Here is a 23,898-nt window from a genome sequence, read left to right as displayed (position 1 = left end):
TTACAAATAATGGGTTACTACATATTACCCCCAAAAGCCTGCTTAAACTCCTTCCTAAGTCATCTGTTTATGTTCAAATACTGCTCTTCAATTTTACAACAGCCTTTTTAACATGTGAAATTTTATATAGTGACTCTCTCACCTTTCAGACTGATAGACCACAGGAATTTTATTTTGTTTTTGTTTGTTTGTTTTCTTGAGTTTTCAAGACAGGGTTTCTCTGTGTAGCCTTGGCTAGAGCACAGGACTTTTGAAAACAACCCAAAGTATTTGAAGATTTTAAATGTAAACACCATATTTAGTTGTGAACGCTTTACAGCTGCCTAACTTGAAAGTGAAATTAGAATGCCCACAGTAGGTTCAGAGCTTCTCTGTGTAATGACTTCAACACAAGATGCCTAATGGCTGTAATTATTTCTGTTGCTTTTTTTACCGCTAATGGAGTAAATGTGTGTGGTTATGCATTCTGTGCTGAAATACTGGTCTGCTAAATCCACAGGACAGGTAAAATGGTAGAGCCACAGACAAGGAGAGGGAATGGTTAATGATGGAGGAGGAGAGACACAGCCCAGCGCTTTGCCTAGAGGCCGCTGGGAAAGTGACGTCCTGTAGCATTTGCTGTTCTAGAAAGTACAGAGACACGTAGTGAAATGGGAGGGTCTAGAGGGAGGCCGCCTCTGGCGCTGCTGCGTACATTTATCTGTAAGTGAACTGCTGGGGAAGGGATTAGAGACGCTGCCTGCTGCCGCGGGACGCAGCTGAGCAATTGCTGATTTGCTTTAACTTGTAAAATACCCAGCTTGCTTTATTTTCTCAGAATCATTGTGTTGCTAAGCCTGGGGACGCTGTTTTCTTTTACAAAGGGAAATCTAAGTTCATTTCAAGGCATTCGGAATGGGGAAAGACTATTATTGCATTTTGGGAATTGAAAAAGGAGCTACAGATGAAGATATTAAAAAAGCTTACCGAAAACAAGCCCTCAAATTTCATCCGGACAAGAACAAATCTCCTCAAGCAGAGGAAAAATTTAAAGAGGTCGCAGAGGCGTATGAAGTACTGAGTGACCCTAAAAAGAGAGAGATATATGACCAGTTTGGGGAAGAAGGTAAGCTGCACACTTCCATTCCTTTGGCTCGGAATCTAATCTTTTTTTTTTTTTTTTTTTTTTTTTTTAATCCTCTCAGCTTTCTAGTTATCATTAAATTAGATCATCAAAAGAAAATTAACATAAAAAATATGGCTAATCCTTGATTATTTGAACGAGCTATGAATGAATGTTCATGTTTGTCTTTTGTTTTTTTTTAAAGAATATTGTATTATACATATTCGACTGTTAGATTTATGGTTTTAGCATTTTATATTTTAAAAGAAACCTTAAATTCCCATGCCCGTGAATGGATTAAAAGTCTTATGCAACCTGTTTTGTTTTTTTAATAGGTTTTTTTTTTTTTTTTCTGCTAGAATTCACAGAGTCTTCAGTCATTTAACATCTTAAGATTGGCAGTTCAAAATCTGGGTCATACATACAAAACATACAAGAAGGTTTTTTGTTTTTTGTTTTTGTTTTTTGTTTTAGTTTTTTCCTTTTTAGAGCGACGCTAGTTGAGACTGAACAAGACAGAGTGGTGTGTCGTAGAAGCAGAAGGCACAGGCATTTAGCTTCTAGTTGTCTTTGGCAATCTGCCTAGAAAGGAAAGAATTTCCCTGATGTCATAAAATACCAGAACAAGTTTTTAGCTTAATTGTAAACAGTAATATTGTGCCAGAAAGAATAAGATCTCAGGTTTTTGTTTTTGCTTTTTTTTTTTTTTTAACCTAAAATGGCCACCTAGTTGAAGTACTGACTGATTTTCTTTTAGTTAACTGTTCCTTTTGGAAGTGTACTGTTTAGGTCAAGAGGAAAGTGTGACAGCTTGCCCTTTCCCTCGGCCATACTTTTTTTTTCTTGCCTTCTGAGAGCAGGACTTGGTGAGCTCAGTGCATGGGAGCCCTTGGAGAATCCCCTTTTATGAATCTGAATCGGGACACAGGCTTGTCCAGTGTCTCCTGAAATGTGGCCATAAAGTAGGACTTTTAAATTCTCAGCAGCTGCAGCAACAACAATGTGTTAATTCATGTGAGTTCTGGGGTTTTCAAATTATAAAGCTGGGACTAAGGTACTTTTTCATTACTTTTCCCAAATGTCTTCTAAGTCACTGTGGCTATGGAATCCATTTGTTTATAGCATTTAAACACCAAATTTCCTTGATTAGAAATAAATCATCCAAACAGAGCCAAGCAGTGACCATTAACTTTGCGTTAAGCTAACTTGGCAGCTCAGAGCAGGGATGGGAGCCAGGTCACTCCTGCTTTAGTTTCTGCTCAGAGTCCCAAGAATTAAAAGTTTATGCTGCTGCCTCCTTTGCTTGTGGTGCACATCTATAGTGTCAGGTATTTACAAAGTGAGGGACCGAAAAGAGCAAGACGTGCACAGTTGAGCCACTGCATTCCGCATGGTCACACTGTTGAGGCTGCCACGATGTGCCCTCTCAGGAGTGCACGGGCTCTTGAGACACTGCCCGCACTCTGGCCACTCTTGCGAAGGTGGGGCGCTCTGTAAGTTCCCACAGAAGCCACTTGTATAAAGGGAGGTGACTTGGCTCCATCTTATGGACTGCTCAAGTGCACCTCTGTAGGGTGTGGGTTTATTAAACACGTTTGACTTCAGAGTTTTTCAGTCACCTAATGGTACTCTTAATTCTTATAGTCTCCTCTTGGCAGTGCTTTTCCTGAGTAATTCTGCTCCCTCCGTTACTTTGATTTTTTTTTTCCTTACTGATCACTACTAGTGACTTGAATTTTCAAAAACTAAATCACGATCATCTGTATGTCCTGGGTCTTTCCTGTTCTAGATGTTCTTAGCCCAGATAAGTGCTTTAAGCAGAAAAGGAGTGTGAGGCAGGATTGCTTTCTTAAAGCATTGAAATATATTATTCAGAAATATTCTGTGGTTATTAGCTATTGGAAAATACGGATGAATGAAAACTGTTGAGCTTTTAGAATTCTTCCTTCACAGAAAATGTCCAGTTTTTTTGTTTGTTTGATTGATTGTTTTGTTTTAACCCTTTGGTAGGATAGCACGTAGTTATAGGGTCAGTGTCACTCTTGCTAAGCATGCGGGAACCCCTGTTCTCAATCCTCAGTATCTGCCCCCCCCAAGTCTCCTGTAAGTACTCTGTGTGGCATTCTGAGAATTTTAAAATTGGCAGAAAATATTCTATATTTCTCATTGTGCTTATAGTCCTGGTCCATAGGCCTCTCCAGGAGTAACAAAACACTAGGTTCTGACTGCGGAAGCACTACTTTACTAGCTAGGTCACCACCCTCCCACTGGTACTCTTGGAGCTAGAGAGAGAAATAAGGAGCTATCAGCTGAGAAGCGCATGAGATGATTCTAAATGTCTGTATTTAAGAAGCAAGAGAACCATTAATACTGCTTGTTCAAGGTGCAGAATTCTTTTAACATCTGAAATTTAACATGCTTTGTTTTTTTAAAAAAATTGAATAAAATAACTGTTTTAAAGTTACTATATTATGTAGTAGTTTTATTCCTTGGAATCTATAAAAGGGAAAAACAAAATAAGAGAAAGCATTTGCTCATACAAAGATATGTGCCTGGTTGTTCACAGCAGCACCATGAAGGCTCCTGCATCAGCACTATCCAAAAGTCACGTGGTCTAGCCACCCAGGTAACAAACAAGAAGTGTGTTCCATTGGGGTACATTTTACCAATTAAAATGACCCGTTTAATGAAATATGTCACAACTGAATGAACCTTGAAAAATATGCTGAATGAAAGAGCCCAGATATAAAAGACAATTGTATTATGTAATTCAATTTGTGAAATGTCTAGGAAAGACAGTGCTGTAGAGACAGCTGAGCTGGCTTGCCTAGGGCTGGAGGTAGGACTAGGAGTGTGCTGTGAAGAAGCAGAGAGCTCTTGAGAATGGTGGAAACATCCACCAATGGATTGTGCTGACCACAAATGAATCACAGCTGAGCTGCGTACAAGTTAATTTTGTTCATTAATAATGTTATCTACATATTAAATAATAAATTAGTTTTTCACATACTGAAACATTTCAAAATAACCATGGAACTGCAGAAAGGCTTGGTTAAATAGAGGAACAGAGGTTTGTACTAAACTTGTTTTCTCTATTGGGCCAAAGAGATGGCTCTCTGAGGTGGCCAGAGAGTCAGTAAAGGTGCTTGTGGACTCATCCCTGTGGGAGCAGCAAAGTGACTCCTGCTAGTTGTCCTCTGACCTCTACATGCCTCCTATGGCATACACGTGCCACACAGGCCAACTGACCGTACGGAAAGGCAGTTTTAAAATATAAAAGATAAAATAAGACATTTCCTCCAAGCACACCTTTAGAGGGTTCTGGTTTTTTTTTTTTTTTTTAACACATTTTTCTTTCTTCTTTGTAGATTATTGCTTACTCAGTAATTTTTATCAGATGCTGAAAGTAGTTTGATGTGTTCAAACTTAAGTATTTAGAATATTAGCCTTTATCTAGTTACTATTCTCTTTAATACATTTATTCTGCTGCACCTTTTTATTTTCTATGTCCTAAAGATACATAAATTACTTGAGTTCTTGTGAGTTCAACTGTTTAATGGTCTTTGTTCTAATGCTCTGAAGTCTTGCTACAAATAAAAAAAAATTTATACACTAAGCCTCCTTAAAGAAGAGCTAGTGAGTCCTTCACATTTTTCTTTACAATTCCAATTCTTTTCCAGTGTTTCTTCTTCTTTTCTTTTCTTTTTTTCCTTTCTTTTTTGGTCAGATTAACCAATAGAAGTCATTGCTATTGGTAGTATCCTGACAATGTAGTTTATGCGTATTAAATTGGTTAGTTGATTTAAAGGCTGGGCAGATATGGGATCTGGAGTCCATCCCCGGCTAGACAGTGTCTAGAAACCACTTCATAGAGCAGAGAGAACCCAGCTGGGCATTGAGAGTTTTGTTGGGAGTTGTAGGTACAGGGTTAGGGTGAACTGGCTGGCTGATGGTGTGCTTGTTAGAATGCGAGTGTTCCGCAGTGCAGGAGACAGCAAACAATTCATATCATAATACAGTGGCATTTTGGTACGATTTTCTCATTATTAAAGTAGCTTCATTCTTTATCTGACCTCCATAGTTGACCGTTTGATGTCTAGGAAAATCTCAAGGCTGCATTTTGTTAGCTCTGATGAGTAAGTCACTTCAGGCTGTGTGTAAATTTTCTCACAGACTGTAATACTGTCTGAATTACCATTTTTGGGAGCAAAGGAAGAGGTTTTAGGGAAAAGCCAAACCTATGATGTAATACTGAACATGTTATTCTTTCTTTTCTGTTATGTGTCCACAGCATTTAGATTTTTGCCTTTTAAAGGGCTAAGAATAGACAAACTCATTCACACAACTCAATTAAGTGGTGAACTCTATTATTCTTTATGAAATCTGTGAGAAAAGAGTCACAGTCACTGAAATAATTCAAGTGCTCACTCGGTTTCCTTGTCATGACTTTGAGTTCTAGACTCATTATATCATATAAGAAAGTCTGCTGTTAACTTTTCACATTTGGAGTTACAGCCACACTAGCAAAAGTTATAATGACTGAAGAGCTGCATATCAACGGAGCTTCTTTCTCCTCTTCACACTTGTCATTCTGCTTATACAACTACTGTTTGAATTTACCATTCATATTCTCTCCCTACCATCCTCTGCCTGCCCCGCCCCCTGCTGTGGTGTGTGTGTGTGTGTGTGTGTGTGTGAGAGAGAGAGAGAGAGAGAGAGAGAGAGAGAGAGAGAGAGAGAGAGAGAGAGAGAGAGAGAGAGACAGAGACAGAGACAGAGAGAGAGAGACAGAGAGAGAGAGACAGAGAGAGAGGGAGGGAGGGAGGGGAGAGATATTAGGCTTTTCTTGGTCTTTCAGATTTCTATTCATGGATGAAGGTAAAAATTTAGATGTTAGTTGAGACTGTTGGATGGCATAGCACACACACACACATATGTCTCCTTGGCATTTACAGTGATTGAACCTCATGTGCTATTTTGCTTTTGCTTTGTCTTCTTTAGGCTGATCCTCAGCATAGGAGGACTTTAAGAATTAGCTGATGGAGCTGGAGAGATGGCTCAGAGTTTAAGGCACTGACCACTTTTCCAAAGGTCCTGGGTTCAATTCCCAGCAACCACATGGTGGCTCACGACCATCTGTAATGAGATCTGGTGCCTCATGTGGGCACCACATGGGCACAGATGCACATGTGGGCAGAATACTGTATAAATAATAAAGAAAAATTTAAAAAGAATTAACTGATTTTCTTCATTCAATAGACTGAAGAACCTGTCATTTTGAACCCATATGCATAAACAATGCAAAAATAGTAACATCTACTCCCTGCCCTCAAATTACTCAGTTTGGGATATAAGAATCCCAGTTTAAACTAGAGTTTTCCATAGTCCTATAATCTTCATTTTCCTTCTTACTTTCTTGATTAAGGGTCACTCTAAGGCACCTCCAGAAGCTTTGCTTATAATGGTAGAGACTTTGCCAGGCTTGGCCTCATAAAACATCACTATATTGTTTTGTAGGTTTTAGTTGAACCTTTCATTGGTATGTGGTTTAAAAAAAAAAGGCTATTTTAAATATATATAATCTTTGTCAGTCACATATCACTCTGCTGAACTTTGGGCAAAAGGTATTATTACTGTTGTCTGAAGTGGGTTGTCAGACAGAAATAACTAGTCCATGTTGCATGTTAAGAACCTAGCGATTCTTGATTTCAGTCCTAATTTCCTTTCTTTCTTTCTTTCTTTCTTTCTTTCTTTCTTTCTTTCTTTCTTTTTTTCAGTCCTAATTTTCAATGCTTTGAGTTAGGGTGTGACAAGATAGACCTACGAAGCTTTGTTATCTAAGATGATGATAATCTCGTGTCTACACAAACATTTTTCACACACTTCTCTTTACTAGAATTTTTTTTTCTTGCTGCTGTAAAAAGAGTTCTATTTTAGTTCTTAAACAGTAAAAGACACCGGTCTAGAGAGGTGGCTGAGCAGTTAGGAGCGTTTGCTGCTCTCTCTGACTGGAGGGCACTTTCCCGCACCCATATCAGAAGGCTCACCACCATTCTATAACTAACTCCAGCCGATGTGGTGCTTCCGGCCTTCACGGGCACCTGCACCCCTGTGCACAGAACCGTATGCAGACCCACATGCCTCCCATAACTCAAATGATAAAAACCTTTAAGAGAGCAAAAGGATTGAAATAAAGCTACTTAATATGAATGATATTACTATTGGTTATATGTGTTATGATGGTACGTAGGATTTGGATTTTTTGTTGATTACTTAAGTCTTTTCAAACAGTATCTTTAAAACTCTCAAATTTATAATACTTGAGTATGCTAGGACAGTGCTTTTAAGGTAATGAAGTCTCAATTTACTTTTATTTCTCATATTTATTCTGAAACAAAGATTTGAGAAGAAATTATTAAAGCAAAGAATTTGGAAGAATGATTTGAAAGCTGAACTTTTAACTTGGGCCGGAGCTTCAGCTGTGCAGCTGTTGGGTTTAATCAGGGTGATGCTTCAGGCCATGGGTGGTACCATTTATCCGCAGTAGTTTGTGAATGGCCAACTGTGTAGAGGTACAGCCTTCCTCCTAATGATGCTTATGTCTTCCCTCAGGCTTGAAAGGAGGAGCAGGAGGGACCGATGGGCAAGGAGGGACCTTCAGGTACACCTTCCATGGAGATCCCCATGCCACATTTGCAGCCTTCTTCGGAGGTTCCAACCCCTTTGAAATTTTCTTCGGAAGACGGATGGGTGGAGGTCGGGATTCTGAAGAAATGGAGATAGATGGAGATCCCTTTAGTGCCTTTGGGTTCAGCATGAATGGATATCCAAGGGACCGGAATTCCGTGGGACCCTCCCGTCTCAAACAAGACCCTCCCATCATTCATGAACTTAGAGTATCGCTTGAAGAAGTGTATAGTGGCTGCACCAAACGGATGAAGATTTCTCGAAAAAGATTAAACCCCGATGGGAGGAGCTACAGATCTGAGGACAAAATTCTCACCATTGAGATTAAGAAAGGGTGGAAAGAAGGCACCAAGATTACCTTTCCGAGGGAAGGCGACGAAACACCAAATAGCATCCCAGCAGACATTGTTTTTATTATTAAAGACAAAGAGCACCCCAAATTTAAAAGAGATGGATCGAATATAGTTTATACAGCTAAAATTAGTTTACGGGAGGTAAGTTAGTAAGACCAAAGACATGTGTGCTGCTGGTTCATCTTAGGGAGCTGTCGGGCAGGAGCTGGTTTTTCTCCAGCACTCAGCATATTTTGTTCCTCCTAACAACTCTCTAGAAACTGCTACCATTACATCTCTCTTATGAATGATGACATAGTTTCTGAATTTAATTGCTGATATTAACCATTTAAATGCAAGCTTGATTATATGATCCGTGACTGGTGATGAGTTAGCTCGACTCACATTTCTGCTTGTGCTCTGTGAGGTCTGCAGTGGTAATCCCACCTCTTTAGTCCACTTAGACGGTTTGCTCTGGAGTGCCTGGTTTGGAGTACAGTGTGTATAACAAGCATACATAGTGCATGAATCTGCCACTTTAATACAGTCCTTGAGTCCTTATTTGCACGGCTTCTCAAATTTAGTTGTTACCCATGAAACGGGGTCATGTCCTTGCGTAAATTCATAAATGCCTCAATATATCCCTGCCTCACATTCCAGACTCCCTTAAAAGGCAGAAATATAGCTTCCACCCCCAAATATATTTTCTTTTCCCTGCATTTGCTCTTATTACCTTGTTGTGATTCTCTGTGTGTCAGAGCTACACTGTGTGAGCCCTCTCAGCCCTCCCTTTGTGTTGCCCCAGTCCCGCCACTAGTGCAGCCCTCGCTTAGTTTAGGCACTTCATAGACGCAGTCGACCAGGGGACGATGTCATGTCCCTTCTGTCCCCTTCTTGCTCATGCTCTACGCCATTGTAATTGCTGGTTTGTGCGTATGTTTCTGAGTTCCTTGTACACTTGTGAAGGTGGTCCTGGCTTGTGGCCCTGTACAGTCCCATAGGGACTGTATGGCATCTAGGAGTACTCCACGGTCTTCCAGAGAAGTAGGCTTTGCTCCGGTTTTGTTCAGTTCAGGTCTAAAGGTCCCCTTTTCTCCTGTTAGTTTTCTGCACCTTGAATGTTGTCAGCTTTAAGCTGTTCACTCCTAAGGCAGGGTGGGAAATGTCCTTCCTTCCTTTCTCTCTCTTTTCTGTATCTGGGAGCATCTCTGCTTACGCTTCTCCTGAACAGATTTTCCAGAATAGGGGAAGATTCCATAACTGTTGCAATCCTTTGGAAGCTACCATTTTACCTTCATGGTGTTACCCTTTATTGCCCAGAATGATCTTATATTTGTTCAGCTTGGAACTTTATTAACTTCATTTTATTTGGTGCACTTTAGGCATTGTGTGGCTGCTCAATTAATGTGCCAACGATGGATGGAAGAAACATACCTATGTCGATCAGTGATATTGTGAAACCTGGGATGAGAAGAAGAATTATTGGATATGGGCTGCCGTTCCCAAAAAACCCCGACCAACGTGGTGACCTACTGGTAGAATTTGATGTGTCCTTCCCAGACGTCATATCTGCATCATCCAAAGAGATCCTTAGGAAGCATCTTCCTGCCTCATAGAATGAGAAGACCCTTGTTACCCATATTTTGATAAGACACTAAAAATATAAAAGTACTGGCAGTTGACTGATGTGAATTCTGTATAAAGATGTGTAAACTCTTTTGAGGGCTCATTAAATTGCATGAATAGACACGGGTCAAATAGGCAAAGTGGAGTTTTACAGTAGAGACGAAGAGAAAAGTCCTTCACTGTATTGTATTTCACTTCTCCCGAATCAGACGTTATCAGTATTTCATTTATAAGTACTAGATTGGCCAAGTGCTGTACTGTGTGTGTGACTTTAAATGGCTGGTGTGATTAAAGTTCTTAACTGTACACAAATACATGGAAGAGAGTAAACACCAAAGTCAGGTGCACATACAGCCTAGGTCCCTTCAGAGCACACACTTTGCCATTGCGACTTCTCAACATGCTGTAACATTTCTTAGCGACATAGCTATGACATCCTGAAAGCAAACCTCTTCATGAAAAGAAAATGAATGACAGCTCATCTCCTGTGGAAATCCCAACAGCCTGAGTTACTGATATGTTAGAAACGGACCATTTTTAAATGGCCACCTGTAATTTTATGCAAGTTGACTATATATCTTGAACTTAATAAGCTCATTTTGTGGTTCATTGGTTTAAGATATTTGTTTAATAACTTTTGTTTTTAGAGACAAGACTGTTACTTGGCATCAATTTTCCATTTCCAGTCTTCTATAACTTCCTCATAATATGGTATATGTATGTACCTTATATAATTTCCCTAAGAACAGTGAGCTACCACTATGGTGTTAAACCAAATTATGAACAGAATAGACACCACTGTTTATGGGCAATGTTGCTACCAGCTGTTACGCGTATAAATATCTTACTTTTTCATGTATATAGATTTGCTTTTATTAGGTGTTTTAATTTTTTAAATATATTTACATTTAAAAATTATTCTGCCTTCTGTTTTATGTCTATCAAAGGTGATGTTATGAAATTCTTTTGTAAAAGTCTTTAGAATGATTATATTTATACATAAATATGTATGGTATCCTGGGCCCTAAATATGGTATCCCTGTGAAGGGATATAGAAATTCAGTGTCAGTTAGAATAAGCATGTACCTCATGGATTTATTGAAATAGAATTCTCATTAGATTCATAGTAACCTCCCTCCTTCCTTTTGGTGCTGGAGACTGACTGAGAGCCCCCTGCCCATGGAAGGCCTCTGATCATGGAACTTTACCCCAGCCTCTGACCGCCCTTCCAGTGCACGGTTGTATTAGTGTAGTCATTGAACTGTGCAGTCAACACACTGTGTAATCCCATGGGAAGCCCCTCCCCTCCCAGCCTTGCTTTTCACGATGGACTTTTCTTACCTAGGTATATCATATGATGGAATCAGTCAACATGTGGCTCTCTTATTAGATGCCACCCACTTAGCTTAGCATTGTTTTCAAGGTCCACTCTGGCTTCAGTACCACACCATGTAGTTGGGTAGCTACCACTTGGTTTATCTCTTCATCGGCGTTTTGGGCATCCGGGTTATATCTACTCAGTGGCTTACATGAATAAGTGATTCTATGAACATCTGTGAGCAAATTGTGTGTGTGGGCAGAACTGACTATGTTCTCTGGGGTTCATACTTGAGAGTGGAATTGTTGGAAATTAGCAGCATATATTAGTTGTAAATAGAAAACTTTTAAAATGCCAGAGAGTTGAAACAATCACAATATCTCTATGAACTTCATGGAAATTCTCTTACAAATATAAAGAACTAAAGTCTTGGAGTGATAGTTGTAGTTCATGTTTGAGAACCACACACAGTATTTAACTTTTTGGTTCTGGGTTTTTTGGAGGGGGGCTGTATATGTGTGTGTGTGTGTGTGTGTGTGTGTGTGTGTGTGTGTGTGTGTGTGTGTGTGTGTGTATTTGTCTGTCTGGTTTGAGGTAGGGTAAGTAGCCCTGGCTGGAGTGGTGCTCCTGTGTGGTTCAGGTTGACTATCTTCCCTCTTCAGTGCTGCAATGATCCATAGCCTTGCACCATTCACACCACACCTGCTTTGAACCAACAATTATTACAATCTCACTGAGTAAATAGTTTATGAGGCAAAATAAAGGCTTTATAAACATGAATAATTTTTCAGTTAATTTTAGTTGATAATTATTCTTTAAAAAAAAAGATTTATTTATTTATTTATTTATTTATTTATTTATTTATTTATTTATTATACAATGTTCTGCCTCCATGTACACCTGCACACTAGAAAAGGGCATCAGATCACATTATAGATGGTTATGAGCCACCATATGGTTCCTGGGAATTAAACTCAGGACCTTTGGAAGAGCAGGTGGCGCTCCTAACCTCTGAGCCATCTCTCCAGCCCGTAGATAATTATTCTAACAGTAAAATAAGTGTAGACAGCTGTTGAGGCTGGCACTATGATTGAGTAGCAGCACTCAGGAAGGCAGAGGCAGGCTGGGATTAAAGGCGTGAAACACCATGCCTGGGTTTTTTTTTTTTTTTTAAGATTTATTTATTTATTAAATGTATATGAATGCTTTATTTGCATGAACACCTGCATGCCAAAAGAGGGCATCAGATCACATTATAGATGGTTGTGAGCCACCATATGGTTGTGGGGAATTGAATTCAGGACCTCTGGAAGAGCAACCAGTGCTTGTAACCACTGAGCCATCTCTCCAGCCAACCCTCCCCCCCATTTTTATTTGTTAGTTGTTGAATTAATAGTAAAGTGTTAAATTTTTCTGATTTAAATTATGAGAGTACTTTTGATTTTAAAAATGTTCCTTTTAGGGGCTGGAAACATGGCTGAGAGGTTTAGAGCAGTTGCTTCTCTTGCAAATGGACCTGGGTTCCCTTCCCAGCACTCACATGGTGGCTCACAACCATCTGTAACTCCAGTTCTGGGGAGACCCTCTTTGGTCTCTAAGCTCACCACCAGGCATGAGTGTGGTGCGCCTACATGCATGCAGGCAAAAACACTTACACTAAAAAAATAAAAATAAAAATAAAAATGTTTAAAAAATGTTTAATTTACTACTACTTGCATAGCTAAAATAGTTTTGCAGCATAACAGATCCAGGAAAGCTGCTTATTAAAGATGTTTGTCCTTCCCACAAAAGAACATGATGCTCGTGTTAAAGAGAACTCCCACATCCAAGAAACCATGGCCTGTTTGTTGGTGCAGCATTGTTTGGTAGCTCAGTAGTTTAGGAACAGTTTTCCTAGGATGTTTCTAAGTAAGAGACACACTCTCCTATTGCAGCCACCTGCTTCTCCCCCCTATGCCCCTCTTGTATGGTGCTTAGTACTTCATGGCCTTGAGAGAATCTGGCTTTGACATCCACGTGAGCCTGTCTTGGAAGCAAGGGGTTGAATAAACTTCTTTTTTGTAATGTTTCTGATGAATAAAATGAAATTAGTGTAAGCGATTGGACTCAGAAAACAGCCTTGATGCAACTACTCTTCTCATATTTCAGGGAGGTTTCCTCGGTCCTGTAGAGTCAAGGCCAACATGATTCTCACTCGATAATATATAACATTATATATATGTATATTATATATATATATAATATATATATAATGGCTTTCTGTCTTCACAAACATATGTGTGTGTCTGTGTGTGCACATGTGCAGGTGAAGATGTGTGTATTTAAGCAAATGTCTTAACATGAAAGAGCCAAATATTAAGGTAGGAAAGAATAATTTATGCTGTTTGTAATGATGACAAATGTCTAATACTTAAAATTTAGATTCTTAGCGGCGTAGCGACACACACCTTTAATCAAAGCACTTGAGAGGCAGAAGCAGGCAGATCTCTCTGAGTTCAAGGCCAGCCTGGTCTACAAAGTGAGTCCAGAACAGCCAAAGCTACACAGAGAAACCCTGTCTTGAAAAACAAAACAAAAAACCCCACAAAATTTGGATTCTTATTTTATAATCTTTATATTTAAATTATTTATGCTTATAGGAATAATGAAGTTTTGTAACTGACACAAGAAACAAAAGTAGAAAGTTACTTCACCTGTGCCTCAAGTATCCTTTAACTTTTTTTGAACCCCTTTTTAATTTTTTAAATTAAATTTGTTCTTCACTAATTTTACAATTGTATATAATGCTTTCTGATTGGTCTCACCCTGCCCTCGCTTATCTCCATCCTACCACTGTCAAAGCTTCTCTTCTTTACAGATCCTTTTCCCACATTTATGTCATGCTGTATTTGTGAACCGCTAAATCTAACCATGGATTTGGAGCGATCTATTGGAGCCTGGTGTGTTTAACAATGACTCCTGCTCTCCCAGAATCTGTCAGGAGCCAATGGTTCTGCAGTTGTGTGCCCCACCCCCACCCATGATTGACTGGACAGGGCCAGTCTTGGGCAGGCGCAGTTACAGGTGACCACAGCAGCTGTGAGTTCATGATTGCAATGGCTGTGTTGTGCCCAGAAGACAGCATCTTGTTTTCCTTCTCCATGCTGTGCCTCCCTTCTCTGAGGTTCCCTGAGCCGTAAAGGGGATGGCATAATTGTCCTGTTTAGGACGTAACTCCCAGCTGAGCAGCCAAACATCTGTGTTCACCGCAAAGAGAGGCTTCTCCGTGCAAGGCATTGGACTATGGGTATAAGCACATGTTGAAAAGGTAGTTTGGCACTGTCAGTTCAGCTAAGCAAGCAGCAAGCCCTCTCCTAGGGCCTATGACTCCCTTAGCCATTTGTTTTCACTAGGTTTACAGTGCCGGACTCTGATTTTTTTTTCTTTTTTCAATTTACTTTTCTGAGGCAGAGTCTTACTCTGTAGTCTGGGCTAGCTGTGAACTTATGGTCCGCCTGGCTCTGCCTCAGCATCCTACGTGCTGGGAGAACAAGTGTATGCCACCAGGCCATCATGCCAAGCCAAGATTGAGAAACGCATTGACTGTTATGTTATAGTTGCCCAGTTTTCAGTAACATGCTTTGCAGGTGTGTAGCCTAAGCAGTACGTTGGATTGTAGAGCCTAATAGATTTCCCACCTACATTCAGATAAATACTGCTGAGAGCACTACAAAATTGCCCAATGGGAGGAGTCTTAGAATGCGTCAGGCTGTCTTAGTTACCTTTTTATTGCTGTGACGAGATACTGTGATAAAGGCAGCTTATAGAAGGAAGAGTTTATTTGGGGCTGACAGTTTCAGAGTGGGAGAATCCATGGCCATCAGGCCGGGGAGCCTGGCAGCAGGCAGGCAGGCAGGCAGGCAGGCAGGCAGGCAGGCGGGCACTGGACCAGTAGCTGAGCGCTCACATCTTGATCCACAAGCATGAGCCAGACAACTGCTAACTGGGAATGGCTGGTCTTTTGAAACCTCAAAGCCCAACGTCAGTGACACACCTCCTCCAACAAGGCCACACCTCCTAATCCTCCCTAAACAGTTCTATCAACTGGGGGCCAAGCACCCAAACATATGAGTCAGTAGGGACCATTCTCTTTCAAACCACCCCATAAGGCACACACACACATGTATCCACAATGCACTGTTGCATTCTGAGGGGTTGGTTGGGTTTGCTTTTATAACTCTTTGCTAGTAAAAATACAGTTGGATATGATCATCTAGTTGCATGTTGGTATTAGTTTAAATGTTGAATTGCAGATACACAGGTTTTTTTTCTCTACAAATGACAATGTGAAATTATCTGATGCCCCCCCACCCCCACCCCCCAGTGCTGGGGATTAAACTCAGGATCTCACCCATCATAACTAAGCAAGTGACCTATAAATGAACTACATCCAATGCCCAAAGTGTCTGATGTTTAGCCCATGAAAATGATTATCTCTGAGTGATACTTGTGAACTTGCCCCTGAGGCGTGAAAATAAACAAAGTAGCTGCAGGAAGTGCCTGAAACTGGTCAGATCCTCTAGGTCCCTCCCAACTGGAGAAAGCAATAGAATCTGCAAGTTTTCCCCAGAGTTTGCAGAGCCACCGTTCAAAGCAGATTCTGAGACCAGAACGGCTGCCTGGAAGAAGCAGAAACCAGCTGAGCTGCCTGGAAGAGGTTTAGGCCAACTGAGGCACCTGGAGAGGACACTCATCCTGCTGAGCTGCCTGCAGGCCGTGCAGCATGCTCCAGGCTCCCCGCTCTGTGAGCCTTCGCCTGTGCTGGGGTGGGCTTTGGTGATGCCGCTGTCTGTGAGTCATTTCTGCTCCTGTAAGTGACCCCAATAAAACTCACTCGTTCACCAAGTTGTACATTGGTGGTGTCCATACTTTGATCTGTTGTGGGCTCCCTATCTAGGGTGAGTAGATGTGTTGCATCTCCCCGGGAAAAGTTTTGTCACACAACATAGGAATATAAAGATAATAATGTGTCATGTAGCACCATGCCTTTAACCCCAGTGCTTGGGAAACAGAGTCAGGCAGGACTTTCATATTCTTAAATTTGTTTTTGGTTTTTTCAACACAGAGTTTTTCTGTGTAACAGAGTCTTGGCTGTCCAGGACTTGCTTTGTAGTCTAGGCTGGTACTGAACTCACAGGCATTTGACTGCCTTTACCTCCCGAGTGCTGGGATTAAAGGCGTGTGCTATCACGCCTGGCCCATGTTCTTAATGTTATGGTCATCATCAGTGACCTCTGAGGCAATGTAAGGAAAAACATGTCTCCTGAAGTTGCTGCCTTCACTGGCTGTCTTTATTACTTTCACATGTGTTTATCTGTGCACGTGTGGGTATGCATGTACCATGGTGGCTTGAAGATGTCACTTCTCTCCCTCCACCCAGGTCATCAGGCGTGGCCACAAGTACCGTTACCCACTGAGTTATCTTGCTGGCCCACACTCAGCGGCTTTTATTTGTAAGCATTCATCAGAAGCTTAGTGTCTGTTTAGTATTTATGTGTTGAAATCCAGAGACCATTAGATAAGTGTCCTCTTTATCAACGCTATTTCAGTACAGTGTACTTCTGGGATCTAAACAAATGGGCTAAATGCATCTGTCTCTAAGGCAACAGTGGAGAAATAGTCTGATAACAGTTCTCAGAAAATAGTTTAAATTTGGAGCTAGGCATGAATGGTGTACGCCTGTTATCTAAGCACTCACGGGCCGGCGGCAGGAGGATTTTAGCTTGAGGCTAGCCTGGACTACATAGTGAGACCCTGACTTCAGTACGCAAGCAAACAATAAAACCCAAAGAACAGGAGCAACAACAACAAAACACTAAAAATGCATTAGAAAAGCTGGGCGTGGTGGCGCACACCTGTAATCCCAGCACTCAGGGAGGCAGAGGCAGGCAGATCGCTGGGAGTTCGAGGCCAGCCTGGTCTACAAAGAGAGTCCAGGACAGCCAAGGCTACACAGAGAAATCCTGTTTTGAAAAAATACATTAGAAAATTAATTTATATTAAATGGGATATGTATGTGTATGTTACCTGCCCCCAAGGGGATGGGAACACGCTTTCAGAGAAACTGCTTGTCCTTCACGGATTGGCCGCACGTGTTTGGCACTAGTGTAGCTGGTGAGGCTGTTGCATGTTTCACACAGTGAGCATCATAAAGAAGCATGCTGCTTTTTTCTCTTTCCACCTGGGGCAAGGGAGGAGAGTGTAGTTTCCATTTTTTACATGCTACTTCCTATACAGACACTAGAAACCATTACAGTGTTATTAACAGTATCTGTCATTATTCATGACATCTTTCTTTGAAAGTGATTGAATTAAAATCCTATTTTTAGACCTCATTTGCTAGAATTTTTGTTCACTATCAACTTGATATTTATTTATTTATTTATTTTTCAAGACAGGATTTCTCTATGTAGCTCTGGCTGTCCTGGTCTTGTGTTGTAGACCAGGCTGGCCTTGAACTCACAGAGATCCACCTGCCTCTGCCTCCCAAATGCTGGGATTAAAAGTGTGCACCACTACGCCTGACCTTAATTTCTTTTAAATTGTGTAAGAAAGAGAAAGAGAGCTCCAGTGTGTGTGTGTGTGTGTGTGTGTGTGTGTCTGTGTGTGTATGTGTGTGTCTGTGTGTGTACGCATGCGTGCTGGCTACTTTTTTATGTCAACTTAACACAGGCTAGAGCCATTTGAGAGATGGGAGCCTCCACTGAGAAAGCGCCTCCACCTCCATAAGATCAGGCTGCTGGCAGGCCTATAGAGCATTTTTTCAATTAGTGGTTTGTTGGAGGTCAGTCTGATGTATTTTGATGCTTGCTGTCTCTGTCACCCACCTGTACCTTGCCTAAGAGCCTAACCTATTTGACCAATAAAAGGCCATCACACCTGGGCAGAGCAAATGGATATGCGTGGCTAAGGTTCCAGGGCTTGGGGAGAGAGAGAGAATCTTGGGAGGTGGGGAGACCGAAGAAGGAGAGAGAAGAAGGTTGTGGCATCATGGCTTAGGTGGAGAAGTGTAGGAACCAGGCCTGACTGGGCTGCCTGCCTGTCTTGCTGTTTCATGTCCTATTTCTAGCAGCTTCCATGTCTGTGTTTATCTTGGTTAGCTAGTCGTGTTTACTGCTCTGAGAACGCACCCCTCCCTTCCTCGAGACTTTTCCTCCTGTGTGCAATCACCTCTTGAGGGATTTCACCTGGGAGGAGGATTCCTGTTTTGCTGCCTATAAGAAGGCTCTTTGGAACTCTGGGGGAATAATAAACTGCTGCTGCGGCTGCTGCTCTCTTAGCACGAAGGACCTGCTGTGTTTGTGTGTGTATGCATGCATGAGTTAAATCCACAGTCCCTTGCCCTGGATTCGGTACCGCGGTGGCGCGGGCACCACAGAGAAGACGCACATGGCCGGTGTGGATGGAGATTTGGCCCAGATGAAGAACACTAGCAAGTATATGGGATTATGGATGGGAGGTAGCTTGATAGAAGTTATTAGAAGCAGATGGCATGGGATTGAGACAGGTGTTCCATACCTGCCCCACTATGGGAAGTAGTTTAGGGGATTAATATCTGCCCTACCTCAGGTTAACTAAGGCTATTTTAAAATATAACAGGTGTCTGATTGCTAGTGGGTTAGAAAATACTGCCGTAATAATAATTATAGGCCTAATAATAAACATTATTAGGCCATATTGGTAATTTAACCACAACAGTGGTTGATGCAGAAGGGCCCAGTACATTGTGGGTGGTGCCACACCTAGGCTGGTGGTCCTGGGTGCTATAAGAAAGCAGGCTGAGCAAGCCATGAGAAGCAAGCCAGTTAGCAGCACCCCGCTATGTCCTCTGCATCAGCTCTTGCCTCCAGGTCCCTGCCCTGCTTCACTTCCTGTCCCAACTTCCTTCAGTGATGAACGGTGATATGGTGATATGTAACTCTGCACATGAGCATTACGCTGAGCCAGCTCATTTCCTCAACCCAAGCCAGTTCCTACACAAAACAATTTCTTAATATTTGTTGGGTTAAATTTATAAACTATAAAAATAGTTTGGTAAATGATTTATGAGATTTGTTGATACATTTAAGAAAGATGTCTAGGGGGCAGATAATGCAAAAATGTTTTTGAAACATTTTAAGTTAGAACAAATTGGGAGAAGACTGTTATGAATTAAGGAAACATTAAACATATCATGAAGTAAGACTGGTTCCTTTCCAATTAATCTTACAATCTGAAATACTTATTTTAAGCAAACGTACTTTAGAACTGCATTTAATGAACAGATAATAACATGGTATTTAGTGTATTAAGTTACTAAAAGTTCTTAACCTCCTTTAAAATGATTGGATTCCAAGTGTTCTTAACATTCCTCATACAACTAATGTTTACCATTTAAGCCAATGTTTCTTAATCCAAAATCCTTGGAATGGAATGTTATTATTCACAACTTAAATATGCAGGTTCTGGTAACCCATTTTCAGGGCATAGGGGAATTTGGCCCAGTGGTGCGTGCCTATAAACCCAGGACTTTGCGAGGTGGAGGCAGGGAGATCAAGGAGTTAAAAATGAACCTTGCCTAAAGAATGTTGAGATTAGCCTGGGTTACACAAGACCCTGACTCAAGGTAAAGAAACAGGCAAAGGACAATGTGCAGTGAGTTATGCTATAAAACACAGATGTGGAGCAGGACCTGAGCTTGATTCAGAAACTATTACATTATCTTGAAGAATGTTGCTCATTAGTTTATGTACATCTACTCATCATGCAAATATATATGTGTGTGTGTGTACACACATTATATATTGGTTTTTCGATACCAGGTTTCTCTGTGTAGCATTGTCTGTCCTAGACTTGCTTTGTAGACCAGGCTGGCCTCAAACTCACAGGGATCCTCCTGCCTCTGCCTCCCGAGTGCTGGGATTATAATATTAGCTTTGAACTCCTGAGCCTCCTGCCTTCACTTCACTCCTGTGCTGGGATTACAGGTGTGTGCCACCTTGCCTAGCACTAATATTTCTTAATCATTTACTGCGTGCTTGGCGCTCTGTCGGCAGATTTAGAAATCCTCAGACAATATCTCTAAGAAACTATTAGTTCAGAGAGATGGAAAGAATTCACAAAATTATATTTCATGTTTTATGCAGTAGTGTGATGACTTGAGCAAGTTTCTGAATCCGTCATGTGGGGTTTTTGTATTTGTTTTTCGAGACAGGGTTTCTCTGTGTAGCCTTGGCTGTCCTGAAACTCTCTTTTAGACCAGGCTGGCCTCGAACTCACAGCTATCCACCTGCCCCTGCCTCCCAAGTGCTGGGATTACAGGCGTGCACAATCACGCCCACACTTGTTACTTATTTCATTATATTTTTAAGAGAATGTGCGTTTGTGTGTATATGTGTGCATGCGTGTGCACATGTGTGCGCAGGTGTGTACATAGGTGCCCCAGAGGCCAGTGTGTGTTTGTGTGTGTGTGTGTGTGTGTGTGTGTGTGTGTGTGTATACATAGGTGCCCTCAGAGGCCAGAGGGTGGAGTTACAGAAAGTTGTGAGCTGACCAATGTGGACACTGGGATCCCATGCTTCGGAAGAGCAGCAGCACTCTCATGGCTGAGCCATCTCCCTGCGCCTTATTTTACAGTTGTGAGGAGGGTCTCCCTGTGTGCTCCAGGCTGGCTGAGGTTCTGCTGTCAGCCTCCTCTCCATGCTGGAACTGCACTGTGTCAGCCTCCTCTACAGTGAATTGCACTGTGCTTGCCTCAAACCCATGCTCTCTGCTGGTCCCTTATGAGATTCCTCAGTGACAAACGATGCGATAGTGCTGAAATGAACAGCTGTGTGTCAGGTAGACACCGTTCTCTTATCCCTGATTTTTTTTCCCTTTAAAAATACATTTTTTTTTTTTTTAAAAAGGGACTGGGTGGCTGGAGAGATGGCTCCCCAATTAAGAGCACTTGCTGATCTTACAGGGGAGGTGCCTTTAGTTCCCAACATCCAAATTAGGGCTCACAGCTATCTGTAAAGCCAGTTCTGGTGGTGTTAGCATCCACTATCCTATTCTGGCTGCCACCACACCCAGCACGCACGCAGTACAAATACACGCAGGCAAGGGCGACATTTAAAAAAAAAAAAAAAAGTTAAAACCAGGAACTCACCATTTCAATGTGCTCCCTTGCCCTACTTTGGAGTAGTTGGCAAGAGTGGGGTTTTCCTCGGGAGCTCATCTGGAGTTTGGGGGTTGCCTCTATACTGCGGAAGGCAGCACTCTCTCTCCTTGCTCTCCTTGCTAGATACAAGCTTAGCTTGGACACTGCCAAAATTACAGCAGAACCGGAATCATGTTGTCTTGAATCATTGAGGTTACAAGAATGTATTTTCAGGCCAAATTCCAATTTTAAGAGCTTACTGGAAGGCCAGGTGGTGGCGGTAGCGGCGGAGGCGGCGGAGGCGGCGGAGGCGGCGGCACAGGCCTTTAACCCCAGCACTTAGCAAGCAGAAGCAGGCAGATCTCTGTGAGTGTGAGCCTGGTCTACAAAGTAAGTTCCAGGACATCTGGAACCACACCGAGAAACCCTGTCTCCAAAAACAAAAAACAAAACAAAAGCTTATTGGGTAAACTCAGTGTTCTAAAAGTAGCTACTAAATATGGCAAAAGTATTTTTGGACAATGTCTACTAGTAAACACTTTCTAATAGAACTATGGAAGAGTCAGGGTGGCGGTGTACGCCTGTAACCCCTGCGTTTGGGAGGAGGAGGAGGCTGGAGGATCAAGTTCAAGGCCAGCATGGGCTATACACAAAGACCCTGAAACCAACAACAAGAGTAAACAAAACAAACCACGAACAGAAAATAAAGTGAGAAATACTTGGGCTATGTTTGAGACCGTTTCCAAGTATATTTATTTCAGGTTGAAACATAGCACCTGGAGAGCACTGACCCTCCTCGCCTCGCTCCCAACAGTCCCCAGCTGCTGGCAGCCTCCTGCTCTTCCTCTAGTAAAGGGGAAAGCAGGTTGGCCACATTTCATTTAAAAAATCTGGGGTGTGGCTGCTATGTTTGAGAGACAGGGTCTCACTATGTAATTCTGGCTGGCCTGGAACTTGCTGTGTGTGTGTAGATCGGGGAGGCCTCCAACTTATAGCAATCCTCCTGCCTCTTATTCAAGTGCTGGGGTTACAGGTGTGCACTACTCTAACTGCCCCCAGATTTTATATTTGTAAAAATGTAATATAATTCCTAAAATTTCTACTTTATCATGGTATGTTCATCTTTAAATAAATTCTCTTTCTTTCTTTCTTTCTTCCTTTTTTCTGTCATGGCTGTATCTTGTCCTCAAAATCACTATAATAAGGTGAGGTAAGAATGAAACTTGGTGCAGCTCATTTTAGTTATCTGGTATTGGTTCAAACCTCTAGAGTCTGACACTAGGTCATTTATTTTAGCCATAGTTAAGCACAGCACAGTCTCGGAAAAGTTTTCTGATAACATGAGCACAACAAAGTTTTGTGACATCTTTACATTGACATTCTTTACAAAGTACATCTGGCTTCTTTCACAACGATGGGCACTGTTGACTCGGAGATAACGGCCACGACTTGGGGTCTAGGGAGAATGACTGAGGTCAACACCAATGCCTGTGGGACTCAGGATCAGCCTGGCCCTAAGATGACAGAGAATTCCCTTAGGCTGGTCGCAAAGGACAAGTAACATCTCTCACAAGGATGGGTTTTATGGCCTAGAAGCAATGCTCAAGATTTATGTGGAAAGGGTCTGGAATAAACAAAGCACACACTCCGGAGGATATGGGTGGAGCCTGGCCCTACAGATGGCAAGGGGTCACTAGGCCGTACATCCCTCTCCAGCAGTCCGGAAGGACAGGCAAACATCTCCCTCCCTTGAAGAGATAAAGCCACATGTTTGGCTTCTCCTGGCTTCTCCAGAGCTCATCTGTGTGGACAGTGACCTCTGACCTTTTAGCCTCTGAGCCATCATCTCCCTAGCCATTCAATGAAAATGCATATTTTACTTGATCTACTATTTGGGGATTGTATAAAGGAAACTGTTTGTCTGGCTCTGAGGCATCAAAGGCTTGTGTACCAACTAGTTAGTATTTCTATTTTCAGTTTTGTGCCTGATCCTGAATGGCTGAAATATGTGCCCTGACTATGTCTGCCTTGTCCTGTGTCTGTTATGGTAGGACACGTTGTATTAAAGTAGCTTTTCCTTTGGGCTGGTGAGATGGCTCAATGGTACAAGCATTTGCCAGTGAGCCTGGTGACTAGAAGTCCACCCACTGATCCCACAAGGAGAATCAATTCCTGCAAGTTTTCCTCTTACCTCCACATACATGCCCCAACACCTGCACGCGCACACACACACACACACACACACACACACACACACACATACTTCTAAAAAGTAGCTTAGCACTCAGATTTGCTCTCGCCTCTGTAATGTTGTCTTTACCCTAACCTTGGAGAAACAGAGTAAAGAGAACTCCACACATGGGACTTCCTCCATGTCGTGGCTTCGATGACACAGGTGATGACACAGAGCAAGCTCCCAGGAGACTCCTTGGCACTTGCTTATTACTGATTTGCTGACTTCCTTCCTCGAGTCCCGTCACTTTGTCCCCTTGCCTTCACGTGCCACTTCTCTATTTCCAATCATGCCTGGGAAATTTTATGTGATTTTTCAGCTGAGTTATTTCTTCTCATCTTTGGTAGCTCATTGTTGCCATGCAACTATGAAACATGCTATCTTTAGCACCAAGGAAAACTGCATAGCATTTCACAAATCCTGTGTTTATTTTCGCCTAAG

The 23,898-nt window shown here is 41.8% G+C and overlaps 2 protein-coding genes across 3 annotated transcripts in view; one reads left to right on the top strand and one right to left on the bottom strand.

Moving 5' to 3' along the window:
- Positions 1–23,898, bottom strand: part of Fubp1 (far upstream element binding protein 1) — a 909,332-nt gene that overhangs the window by 45,321 nt on the left and 840,113 nt on the right. The window lies entirely within an intron of this gene.
- Positions 677–9,882, top strand: Dnajb4 (DnaJ heat shock protein family (Hsp40) member B4). Its single transcript, XM_051166050.1, has 3 exons — positions 677–1,105; positions 7,715–8,283; positions 9,504–9,882. The coding sequence occupies exons 1-3, from the start codon at positions 895–897 to the stop codon at positions 9,735–9,737; spliced, it is 1,014 nt and encodes a 337-aa protein (XP_051022007.1). The 5' UTR covers positions 677–894; the 3' UTR covers positions 9,738–9,882.

The sequence above is a fragment of the Acomys russatus genome, chromosome 23 (genome assembly GCF_903995435.1).
Source record: "Acomys russatus chromosome 23, mAcoRus1.1, whole genome shotgun sequence".
Lineage (NCBI taxonomy): Eukaryota > Metazoa > Chordata > Mammalia > Rodentia > Muridae > Acomys > Acomys russatus.
Note: the sequence above shows the minus strand (reverse complement) of the source record. Positions and strands in the feature narration are given on the sequence as shown.